Genomic DNA, 13,269 nt, shown 5'->3' on the forward strand with positions numbered 1-13,269 from the left:
TGGTGTCCCAAGAAGTACCAAATCAAACATATATATATTCCCACTATCTAAATGGGAACATAGCAGACATAAGAGAAAGGGGTAATGTCCAGACACACTGATGCCAAAAAAGAGCTGAGTGATGACTAGAAATGGGAAACTATTCCCCATTTCTAAAGCTTATAGTATTAAACATCAACTTTCCAGTTGTTATAATTAAGATTTTGCATTCAGATGTTGACTGTGAATTCTTGCCCTCTTAACCAGGAGAGATTATTCCATTAGCCAGATAATGATAAACAATAACTACACAAATTTATAAATTTACCTTTTGGCACAGGACGTGGAGCAGAATCTTTTTGACCGCAGAAACTTATTGGGATATCCCATTTTTCCACAAAATTCACACTTTAGAAGATCATTTTCAATTTCATCCAGTCCCTCTAAAGAAGGAATGAGGAATAAAGTCAGTTTCAATGACACAAAATTATGTTCATATCTCTCACCTCAAGCAGGCAAAAGATCTTCAAATATTTAATACATTCAATTAAATACTTTGATTAACAGATAATTATGCAAAGCTAAGCAAGTCATAGATTACATTCTGTCTAGAAAAGATCTTGAGCGAACCAAACCTTAATGAACCTTCAATTAAGTTATTCAATGAACTTAATCAGTTTTTTGTTGAATTTCAAACCACCCATGAGCAGGTCTGCCTTCAAACATAGCAAGCAATTAAAAAAAGAAGGGTAACATTCCTCATGAATTGCTTCATAAAGAGCTCATTATGAGAATCAGGCCTTCCACAGTATAAATGCAAACTCTCTGTAACAGCATAATGAATTAACCTTTTAAAGTACTTTCTTTGAAGAAGCAGCTGCTAACAACCAAAGGGACTTGTGAAAGCAAAGAAAACATTGAATCTTGTATATATGTAACATTCAATCTATGAAAAAGATAATCTGCATGCAACAAAGAAAAGGATTATTGCATCTGCAAATTTACAGTTTATTGTTACAGAGTATTTTTCTCTTATTGATGAGATGACATGGCCCTTTTCTTACTCTACAAAAAGCACTAGTGCAGCAAAGGGCTGGAAATACTGAGAAGGGTATTTGAAGGGTGTTTCTATCACACACACAATCATACCCTGATTTACCATCAGAAAATCTCCTCTGTTCACGTGATATGTACGTGGATGTGTCTCGATGTTGGATGTTACCTACCAGCTTATCCAATGAGTAGTCACAAATTCCCTACATAAACTTAACACCAGCTGTCAGGAACAATAACTAAACCCAAAACTATGAGTGTTTGGATAATTCCACAAAATAGAGAAGCTGTCTGAAATCTGAGACTCAGCATAGTGTTCATACTGAAAAGAAAATTGAATTAACAACTAATGAAACAAATTATGGATAAAACGACTGCTGCAAAGAGTTTTGATATGGAAGAAGGAATAGAAATCTTTTAAGAGAATGAAAGAAAGACTTGCATTGAGATTAAATTTTAGCAGATCACCAAAAATAGCTCTGGTGCTATAAGGATTTAAGTTGTGGGAAAGAAAACCCAGGGGTGGCTAAAAAATTCTGAACTTTCAAATCTTAGATGAATTTATACAAAAATGTGTGTTCACAGAATAACTTGGCTTTTCTGGGCCAGGCCACAGTTTGATTCTCATTTCATAGCACACAGAACTGGAGGGAGGAAATGGGCATTTAAACAAAAACTACCAACCTTCTGCAATCATATCCTCTATCTCTGTGTCTGATGAGTTGTCTGCATGTTTTGTGTTCTGCAAATCTGATTCAACACACACCACACTCATGATCTGACCCTCCACCAGCAATCTCTTCTCTGCAGGCTGTTCCACCAGCAAAGATGAACGACTGACCTAGTGCAATAAAAGCAAAGCAACAGTGAGTAATTAACATTATTCACAAGAGTGAATTATTAAAAACAATATTTGTTTTCAATCTTCTCGGTAGAAGATGATCAGTTTCTACCTCATATCAATAAAGTGTAATTATGTCGTGACAAAGCTCATTTCTCAAACAAATTAACTCACTCCTGCTCTGCAGTTAGCAATTATATTTAACAAAGGGAGAAACACATTATATCTACAGAAATGAAGGAATGGGAAAATGAGACACACATTAAATTAGAAAGACAGGCTTTAAATTGTCAGTTTGTGATTTAAAATTTTCAACAGTACTTCTTACCAGACACCGCACTAATTACACCTAGCCCAGTTACGAGCTTGCCAGTGCTTGAAACAACAAATTGTAGCATTTTAAAATTTCAACAGACTCAGCTCTGAGGTTCAAATTAAGGTATCACTTAAATAGAGGGATCTAGGAGGCATAAAAATGTAAAAAAGTTATTCCAAATGGTAGCCTAAATCCACTCTCTGTGGCTATATCTCCAGATATAGCCTATTACCCAAGTCACCAATCAGTGAAGAAAAGGTCAAAACCAACATCTGAAACATAATTCCTGATCTAAATATCAACTAGCCACAAATAACATCATTCTTACAAAGAATGATGTTATTTGAGAGTTAATTTCAAAGATTAGTAGTACAAAATTCCTAGCAAATTTAGACTTACAGGGAATGGCTCTAACCCCTCCTGAATCACAAAGCCTTCGATGACATGGGTCAGGATCTGGGGTTTAACAATAGCCTGTGGAGGTTTGTTTTCTAGGCTGGGAATGCTATTGGGCATGGATGTGCTGTTGCTCCTTGTTGTTGCTGCTGGAAGCAAAAGAGGGGGTGGTGGAATAGAGGCATGGGAAGGATCAGATGGAGATTTAATTACTGAGGCACTGACTGATGATGTCACTGAAGGCAGTCCCCCATGTTCTGCAAAAAATAACAAAATATGTTATGTTTTATCACTTATGCCCAACCATTGGCTCAGAATCAGGAAGTAAGGGGTGATGAATCCCCAAGACCCATCTCTGCACCCATCAACCCCTAACACAGGCTCTTCCCTAGGCTTTATAAATTCCACTTTTAAAACAAGATGGTTTATCTCAACAGACTATTCCACAAACACACCCTCCTCATGCAAACATTTTCCTTTACTCAGTACCTGCTAGCTACAAACATAATTGGCCATTAATTACTCACACAAATCACAAAACCAAGCTATCTTAGTTTGGCATTTGTCCTCACCTGACATAGGATCTTCTGAATTAAGAGCCTCTCCATTGCCCAAGGTTATGGCTGGTGGGGACAAGGTGGGTGGTGTAGGTGTTCTTGCCATGTGGACACAATCTGAGTCCTCGGGCATCTCCTCTTCACACACATTCTCCACTTGGTAAATCTGCATCCAACAAACTATTGCTTTAGAGAGATTTCCATTCTATCTTAACACCTTAAAAGAGTTGCATAAATACAGTTTTAAAAATAAAATACCAAGTCAAATATGTTAATCTTCTAATAAAATACTACTTCCCAAAATGCATACCAAACAATGAACTCTGAGGACATCACAATATCTATGACAGTAAAACTAAAGTATTTTGTTACAAACAGCAATACATAAAGAAGCACAGTTCTCCAATCAAACAGAGCAGAGAACTTGACTGTTTCAATATCTTATGTGTAGAGTTTGTTGTTCTTTTTATTTACACATAGATTTGATGTTATTTAAATACAACTGCAAAATGCAAGTTTAATGACAAGTCTGCAAACTGTTCTATCTTATACAGCAGTGTAATCAAGCTGAGTATTTCAGAAGAGTACACCAAGACTATCAAGCATTAGTGGTTATAAGAGGTTTTAAGGTCTTTCCCTCAAAAGTATTGAAATAAATTTACATAAATTCCTGACAGCAGATTAAAATGTAAAACACCACCCTGTCAAAAGCAAACCTGGCTCCTACTCTTTTGTCCAATTTCTCCATTAAATACCAGAGATGAGATTATTACCCTTAAAATAAATTGAAAAATAAATTGAAAATGAACAGCACACCTCCTTCCTTAACCTGTTGATAGCCTCAAAAAAGCCTACAAGAGCTGCTGATTCTTTTGCTCATCTTAATCTCATTAGCATTTTACCACTAAAGCCCAGCAACACCATCTTAAATGTCAGGCTTACTTGCACAATATTTTATTTTCCTGTACATCATTTTATTCTAGTGATTGAAGGCAAAACCTTCAATTACAAACTGCAGACATCTGAGAAAAACACTGGACCAAATTAAATGGCTGTGATGGGAATTGCCAAAACAGCATCAAAATTCCCCTATTATTTTATGAATAGGATATTTTTAATGTTAGTACAAAGTAAATAATCCAGAAACCTATCATCTTAACCCAATATGCACCTTCCACAAAGTATAGATTGTTCACCTAATCAAAATCTATTTGTATTGAGGTAAAAGTTTACAGTCCTCATGCCACATTTACCAAATCACTTTACGTAAGCATTGTCATATAGTTTACTCACTTTTTTAAACTTCAAATACATTGTAATTTCATTAAGAAACAAGATTTTAGATCTTAAAATGTACATTTTCATGATTCCTGATTGATATTCTTGACTGATGATCCATTACAAAAAAGCCCCAAACCAAAACATGAAACAGAAGGAATACGTCTATTGCTTAAAACTCACTTCTGTAATCAATAGGTTTCTTGTCCCCTGTCCAGCACCTGATTTAGGTCGCTTTGAAGTCAATGGGCCGGACTCAGGGAAAGAATAAAGGATGCAATATTATCACTCACCACTGGAGTTTCAATCGGAACTGAAGGCTGCACCTGCAGATTTACTGCGACGGTCTGTGGTGGTGGAAGAGTTTGAAATGGCAGCTGGACCAATGCCTCTGCAGCAGGAAGTTCCTCCTCAGAAACCAAAGTGTTTTGAACCAAAACCTGGCCCTGGGACAGAATTTCAGGCTGCACCTGTAAAGACTGCACAGACTGCAGGGGCAGGGGTTGAATCTGGGTTGAGGATGCAGAGAGCTGAGGCGGAGCTGCCAGAGGGATGGGAGCGGATTGCAGGGCTGGGTACTGCTGGTGTGGCGTGGAGGACACGAGCTGCTGGCCCGGGGAAACCAAGCTGGGCGGCTCCACGGCCCCGATGTGCACGGCAGGCGAGGGCGGGAGGGGAAGGTGCTGCGGGAGGCTGAGCGGCTGCGATGGCCGCACGGGGTTGGCAGCAGCCGCCTGCGGAGCGGCCGGCTCGGGCTGCAGAGCCGCCGGCACCAGGGAACTGGCCTGGGACTGGATAAGGGCTTGAGGGTGAATAATTATGGTGGGTGACTGACTTGGGGAGTGGGATGGCGGAGGGGACACCACCACTGATTGCTGAGCTGACTGGGACGGGGTAGGAGAGAGCGTGAGAGGCGGAGGATGGATGTGGATAGGGGAGCAGTGGGACTGGACACTGCTGGGGGCCGGAGGCAGCGCATGGCTGGGGAGGGGCAGACAGTGCTGGGATGGAGGCGGCTCCTGGCCCGGAGGAGTCTGAAGTGCAATCGGCTGGACTTGCTGCTGCTGCTGCAGGATCAGCTGATGATGGGAAATCTTTGGAGGTGGTGAATGAAGTGGGATCTGCTGATGTTTTACTAGAGAATGAGGTTGCAATGGAGAATATGAAGCTGTGAGGGAAGGGGAAAAAAGAAGTATTTATTAAAATTAGTATTTATTTCTTCGAGTTCAGAAAATATTGTAAAATACCTCAAAATTCTCACTTTAAATATCAGTACAATATTTTTAAGACTTTCAATATTTGTTTAAAAGTATCTTCTTTGACAGCACACAGAACACAAAACAATTTATTAGGGTAGTATATCAATTTCCAAAGCAAAATGAACAAATGAATATGGCCATGCTTTTTATGTATAGAAAGATACTTTCTATAAAGAAGTATCTGAATTTTACACAACTTTAAATGGATGTAACCTTTGCTTTGAAACAGACTGGAAGAGAAATTTTAAGCACAATAGGATTTGCTGATAACAGTTAAGTTAAACCTCAGATAATACTATTCTAAGAGACTAAATAAAATTCCAAGAGTTTAGTATAAATTTAAACCATTGAAAGCATTTGCCTGAACTTGAACACAGCAACTGAGAGGCACAAACCTAAAAATAGTGCAGCTTCCAGAGAAATCATCACCTTTAAGTGAAACAGTGACTCACCAGCCATTTCTTACAGCACACACACATTTTCTTCCACATGCAAACCTCTTCTTGCTTTGTTTTGCCCACTTGAGAAACAACTCATTTATGTAGGTTTTTTGATTTGTTCTGCTATTAAGTGTGGGGTTTTTTCTCACCAGTGTAAGTTCTGAGAGCATTAGAGCTCAATACCTCCAGAATGTCTGCCTCCAAGTCCCACTCTTTTTCTAAAGGCTGTCATTAAGCCAAGCTACATTCCACAGAATTCAGACCAATTGTCTAGACTACCATCACTTTTTCACTGCTGCATGCAGTATAGTGCCTCCCTAACCAAGTACAGGTTATTTTGATTTATCTTGATACAAAATACTGAAATTTTAGCATTGTTACCTATGGGTTTATAAAAATACTTGGTATAAGAACATTCTCATGACACAGACAACACAGAAAAAAGAAACAGACCACTAATAAAAGGGATTTAGATGGGACCAAGAGGCTTCAGGAGGTTTCAGCCCACATTTTGCTGCCCAGAGATGGGATGGCATGTTCTGACAATGAACATACAGAGAGAGACCAGGAATGAGAATCATGTTTGTGCTGTGACTCAACAGGGTATTGCAGTTGCTGTATTGTGCTTGTACTGTGATTTAAGAACATTCCTGCTTCTGCTTAATCAAAGTCCTGTGCAACATCCAATACCAACAAATAAGTGAATTTGCTAATAAAATTTGAACTCTGTTCATGTGGAATATGTATAATAACATGGTCAGAGAACACTGAACTCTGACAGAACTATAGTTTCCCACAGCTCCACATTGATCCCACCTGGTGTAATTAAGTGGTGGATGCTGGACGTCCGTGTGACCGGCGTGCTGCGGCTCTCTGGAGCGGGGCTCTCTCCTTTCCTATTGCTTTCTGAGGGATCTGGCTGGCTGCCCTTGGAGCTGCTGGCAGCCTTACTGGGGCACAGCGACTGAGTTTGACTGCTGCTCTTTGGTGGGCCATTCTGTGAACTTGACAACACACCCAGCTTCTGACTGCGCAACGTCAAGTTCTGAACCTGGGAAACGAGCAAAACATGAAAAGACCCAAACTCTATAAATAGCTATGATAAATATCAGGCAAAAACAGAAAAAAAAAATTACATTTTGTAATGCTTCTCATCCCATGTGATCACAAGAAGTTAAAAATCTGCATATCAAAGTATCTTTAAAGCCATAAAATTTAAAGGATAGGGACCTTTATTACTTTAGTGATAAATACTGAAGTCTTTTTTCCCTTATTGGATTTTTAAAAGAAATGGAAATCATTAATTACTTTGAATTAAAACTTTCATTTTTCTCTTTTATTGTGCCTTCAAAGTAAATGACACAAGGCATCTTAAGCAAAGGTAATTTTATTTCTACAGACACTGCAGAAGTGCAGTGGTTTGTGAGTGAGCTTCCAGACACCACCATAAACCAGAGCCTTGGTGGTCAGTGGGACCAGAGTCTTTTCTGCTATCTGTATGCTAACAAAACTGAGACCTTTGTTTCTATATTAACCTCCAAATCAAATTCTATATTAACCTCCCTTCTCATATGAAACAAAAGGTTTGCTTTCTAAAATGCACATCAGTCAGGGATCGTTTTCACTGAAGGCTGTTACCACACCCAGATTCTGCACATAATCACCCCAGATCTCCAATCCTAATGTGCTGAGCTAAAATTTCATTTTCGAGGGTAATGCCAGCCCTTGTACCACTAATTTACATCATTTTTTACATGAAAAAGAGGACTAATTATTATCAGCATTCCCCATTTTGATTACATAATACCTTCTGCACTCAACAGCTAGTACCTGTGTAATGAACATCCAGTTTACGTTTCACTTCTCACTGCTCTGTGTGTCACCACATGGCACATTCAAACCCTAGACAACCATGCTTGCTTCCTCACTGGCATGCAGGAGGCATTTACTGCCATCCTGCCCCAGTGAGGACAAATCCTTCAGCACACGTTCACAGGTAAGGTCACTCAGCTGGAGTTTGACAGAGCTACCCGAGCAGCTCATCTGTTCTCTGGTCTGGGGTGAAAATAAAGCAAGAAAAACTAAAGCACAACATTTCCTTACTTTTTAGTTTTGTCCCACTCAACAGGGCAGACCTTTAATAAGTTTAGACAAACTCACCTGAGTAGCTGCAGACTGACAGGAAGATGAGGAGGATGAGGAGACAACAGGAATGTCAGACTGGACAGCAGCCACAGTGGTCGCAGGAGTAAAAATAAGCTGTTAAGCAAGAAAAAAATACACAGTAACAGACTGAAATTTTAAAAATCTGTGAAAGAAATGCTGTATCTTAAAGAGATAAACACTTCCCCATACTGATGTACAGCTTCTAAGATTTACTTTTTTACTTTTAGATTAACTTATTTAAAGAACTATTTGTCATGGTAATTTTAGTAAACCAAGAAAAATAACAGAAAATAGAAACAAAGAAAACAAAAGAGACCAAATATAATAATATATTTGTTCTGCATGTTGAGAAAAATCTTTGAGGTAGATAAACACAGCTGTGTTCATACAAGCACATAAGAGGACTTTCCCTTTAATACTACAAATTAGTGGGGGGAAAAAAAGACAAAAGAGCAGCCCAATATCTACTATACTTAAGAAAGAGAGCTTAGACCTTCCAGTAGGGACAGACCAAAGGCAAGCTGTGCAAGAACTGTTAATCAAAACTTACCATCTGAGCTCGTAGATACATTTGAGCCTGGCTGGCACTCAGGGTAGGAGAGGTGCTGCCCAGCAACATCGTCTGCTGGGTGATGCTGCTGCTGGTGGTGTTGGAGGTCTGAGAACGGCTTATTATCTGTGCAGGTGTAGGAGAGGTGGAGAGGTTAATCTAAGGAAACAAAAATATTGCTTCTGTCATGGAAATTCCATCACCCTAGAGTCTAAAGCCAGAAAACCCTTGACAAAAATGGCAGGGGCAGTTGGAGTCTCTGAACTGTGAAGACATCAAAAATATATTGAGCTAATCATCACAAAATTGGATTCTGGCAAAACTGTATGTTTTTATTCTTAAACTGCAAGCAACCACTTTGAAGTAACTAATAATAAGCAGTTACGAGTATAAACAATGATAGGAAGTCCAAAAATATGTCTCATAGAAATACACATTTACTGAATATGTAGAATGAGATTTCAATATTTTAAGAAAAACACCTGAACTTTAATATTTAAGATCTTTAAATGTTTATATTAAGTGCCTGGACTGGTATCTTCTATTATGCAACCTGATCAGGACACTTCTTTGTGCCACCACTTATGGACTTTCAATCCTCATTTCACATATGCACACTGAAAAATGACTGAAGACTAAAACCTTCTCCAATTTCATATTAAATGCTCAAGAACCACTCATTAGCATCTTCTTAAAAAAAGAAGCTGTTGTGTCTTTGTTTTTTCTTTTTTTCTCTAACCAGTCTAACAGAGTTAAGTGCCCAGCTCTTTTTTATCACTTACTTAAAAGATTTCCTTGAAAAACCCCAGCCCAATTATTTTGTTAGTTTAACATCAGACATCTTAATAGAATTTACCTCCGAAATTTAATGAATAAATGGTTTTACTTTTAACAACTGTAAGCCAAGCCAAGCTATGAGAGCTTAAAAAAACACACAGTTAAATCACTGAAGCTATGCACTGGAGTCATGAACAGCTTGAGGGTGTGATTAATAAGCAGGATGTCTGCAGGACTAACAAATCCTGCTTCAGACAGCTGTAAAACTGTACAGAAGATACTGTGCATGTCTGACAATGCAACTTAAAGAAATACAGCATGACCTGAACACAGAGCTGCTCACAACTGAAACCTGAGCACATGCCTAGAATATGGGAAGTGAAACTGCAAAAAAGATGAATGATAAAAGATGATAATCAATAAAAGAATGAATACTATAAACACTTAATCATTGTCATAAATATATGTGAGCATTGACTTGGATTCTTTAGATTTAGTGCTATTTAATCCCTGATACATAGTTATGATTTTTACCTACAGTAGTGCCCTGGATAAAGACACTAATGTAGAAAATCCAGTAAGAAATCATGTAAGAGATGAGAGCTCAGGGAGTGATTTCTGCAGGAGTTTGAACAGCCACTGATACTTGTGGAGTGAGCAGCTGCCCCTCAGAGCACAAAGAGGGGTCTGGGACTTGGGAAGCCAACACTGGCCTCCAACAATCACACCCAGCACTTACTACAGAGTCATCATTATGCTCACTGTGACTGTAGTATTAATTTTAACAATACAAACTGAAATGCTATTAATATTTTCTGGCTTTCCCTGTAGCCATATAACAACCAAGCAGGGTTGGGAATGGAGGGAGGGCTTGGTGCAGTTACGTACCGAGGTCTGCGACATGCTTGACTGCTGAGTGACACTCCCAGTGGGGGAAGTACATTGCCTCCCACCTGACAGGCTTGCCTAAATAGCAAGAATATGTGTCAAATAATGAAATCAGAAAGTGCTTAAGTGATGTTCATTTTATTGCATAAACCATCAGAAACAGCCCTCTCTACCTTTACCTTTCTCTGAGTTAACAGAAAGATGCTTTACTCAGTGGAAATAGAGTGCACTCTGCACTATGGAATGCTACCTGCAAGGTGCTAAGTTCCTGGAAGTCCTACCAAATTTCAGACATATAATTCTTTCAGATCAAGACCTGAAGAAAAATTATCAGAGGTAAAGTCTGCCAAACTGCTAATGATGGAGCTAAGTGATCACCACCTATGGTTCTCAGAACTTAAAATGCAGTATCATAAAAAACTGTCATTATTAAAAGTCACGTCATAATTTTATTGTGATCAGTGTCTTCTAAAAATATATAAATGCAGTACAGAACAGCCTCATATTCTGGAATGGAATCTTATGTATGCACATCAAGCGTCTGCCACAGGATGCTATCCCAGCCCTTCAGATGAGTAACAGGGACAGTGATTTAAGTTTCTGTAAGAACAGAACCAAAACTTCTCAGCCTCTCCTGATCTGATTTTCTTGGCTCTGTCTCAGTAACTGTATATCCACATGGAAATCCATCACAACAAAAAAAGACAAATCAACACATTACCACAATCGAATGAAAAAGGTATAGAAGAAAAAGCCAGGAGCAAAAATGAGTCAATCCAGCTCTGACACCAAACAGCCATATCCCTGAGGTCCATAACTCCATTTACCATTTCCCTGTGTAAAATCATTAACAACCAACTCTCTCTGCAAGATCATATTCTCAATCCAAGGTAAACTGAAGTCAAAGGAAATTTTGCCACTGCTTTAATTCAAAATGGGTCTCCTCCAGTGATCACTGATGTTAAAAGCAATGTTTCAGATATGTAATTTACCTCCTACATTTTCACACTCAAGGTTAAAATTTAATTTTTCCATTACTTATAATGCAGCCAGATGTGAGGCAAAACACACTAAGATGCCAGATGTTCATTATTTTTTATTTCACTAAGATACAATGCCATTCATTGCTTCCCCCACCAACTTTTAGAGAAAATCATGGGATGAAAATTGAAGTAGTCTATTTTTAATATTTATTTTATTACTGCTTGATGATTTACATGATGCATTATAATGTATGCAATAAAGCATGGAATGGTTGCCTACTGGAGCATCTATACCACTGGACAAACTCCTCCAAACAGTTTGGAGGATGATACAATTTAAAATAACAACATCATTAAAATATAAGAGTGAATTATCATGAGGCATTAAGCTCAGGCACTTAAGCTGTTATAACGTTTGACAATGACTGTAGCCCTGCTCTAAACAATTCAGGATTCTTTTTCAGCAATCTTCACTCTCACCTGTGGAACAGTTGCCAGACTCTGAAATTGGGTACTGCTTAAGTGCTGCTGCTGCAGAGCAGCAGTCTGCAGCATTAGATGCTGCTGCTGGGCTGCATACATCTGCTGGAGGTACTGAGCAGCTGAGCTAGGAGGACGATGCAAGGCCTGCTGAATAACCTGTGATGAATCAGTAGGTAATTAATTACAATTACAAAGCACTCACCATGCTGACATGATATTTAAGTTTATCCTTACAAGGAAATAAAGCCAAATAATTTTTTTCACACCAATTATGTCATACTGAACTTGCTCCCTCACTGTTCTTGACCAAGTCACAGAGTACTGTCAACATCAACATATTCACATTCTCAAGGACAGCCTGACAATACAGCATCATCCCCAACACATCATCCCAGCCTCTCAGCTGCTTGTCAACACATCCTACATCATGTTCTGCTTTTTGAGAGATCAGAGTAGTGTGTGAGAAACCCAATTATCAAACACAACAGAATGGACAGAGTTCAAGGAGACCTAATTTAAAGAACAGCAAGAGGCGGGCTGGATCCCAAGCAGGACTGGATCCCAAGCAGGACTTACCCACACAAATACCTTGGATCCCTCTAATTCAAGTTGGTCAAACAAAAAGCTTTATTTTGCAAAGGTTTACGTTAGTAATCTGCACCCTCAGCAAATGGTGAACCGACCGAACTTTCTATCATATTCCTTATTTGGGAGACAGGCCTACCCTGAACTATCCCTAAGTGGTCTGAGACCCTCCAGTAAACATCTCCTGAAAACCAGCAAGCCAGCTATGGAGAAGGACAACAGCAATAAAGAATGACAAGTTAATCCTGTGAGGTGCCTGTGCTCAGAGCTCTGTGCAGGACAGGAAGGAAGCCCCCAGGGCCCAGTACCTGGACAGCATGTCTGTCAGAGCCGCTGTAAACGGAGATCTGCGGCAGCGGCGTGCGGGAAGTGGAGGTGGTGGTGACGGTCGTGGTGGGTGCAGAACATGTCGTTGTGTTGGGTTCATTCTCCATAGCTGTGCAGCGTTTGTCCAGCCTGCCAGGAGTGACACAAAAGTGGTTCACAAGCAAGGCCAGAACGTGCTGATTTTAATGCAAAAAATGTTTTGCTGAGAAAGAAAAACGGACTACTTTCAAAAGGTAAGTTTCACAGAATCACAAAATGGTTTGGGTTGGAGGGAACTTAAAGACCATCTCGTTCCACCCCCTGCCATGGCAGGGTCACCTTTCAATACACCAGGTTGCTTCAAGCCCCATCCAACCTGGCCTTGAAGACTTGCAGAGATGGGGCAGCCACA

At 39.4% G+C, this 13,269-nt stretch overlaps 1 protein-coding gene across 7 annotated transcripts in view; it reads right to left on the bottom strand.

The window, feature by feature from the left end:
- The window catches only part of PHC3 (polyhomeotic homolog 3), a 29,134-nt gene that overhangs the window by 13,236 nt on the left and 2,629 nt on the right, over positions 1–13,269 (bottom strand). For 4 of the 7 annotated variants that reach the window (XM_030226995.2, XM_050978204.1, XM_050978207.1 and 1 more), the window contains exons 2-12: positions 12,860–13,007; positions 11,964–12,122; positions 10,501–10,578; positions 8,836–8,994; positions 8,280–8,378; positions 6,936–7,170; positions 4,714–5,588; positions 3,158–3,308; positions 2,589–2,842; positions 1,717–1,873; positions 308–422 (exon numbers count right to left, since the gene is read on the bottom strand). In XM_030226995.2, the coding sequence (XP_030082855.2) occupies positions 308–422; positions 1,717–1,873; positions 2,589–2,842; positions 3,158–3,308; positions 4,714–5,588; positions 6,936–7,170; positions 8,280–8,378; positions 8,836–8,994; positions 10,501–10,578; positions 11,964–12,122; positions 12,860–12,985 (2,408 nt within the window). In that variant the 5' untranslated portion in view covers positions 12,986–13,007. The remainder of the gene's footprint in view (positions 1–307; positions 423–1,716; positions 1,874–2,588; positions 2,843–3,157; positions 3,309–4,713; positions 5,589–6,935; positions 7,171–8,279; positions 8,379–8,835; positions 8,995–10,500; positions 10,579–11,963; positions 12,123–12,859; positions 13,008–13,269) is intronic. The other 3 variants (XM_030226996.2, XM_050978205.1, XM_030226998.2) reach the window with 3 other exon arrangements.

Source organism: Serinus canaria, chromosome 9 (assembly GCF_022539315.1).
Source record: "Serinus canaria isolate serCan28SL12 chromosome 9, serCan2020, whole genome shotgun sequence".
In the NCBI taxonomy this organism is placed as follows: Eukaryota; Metazoa; Chordata; class Aves; order Passeriformes; family Fringillidae; genus Serinus; species Serinus canaria.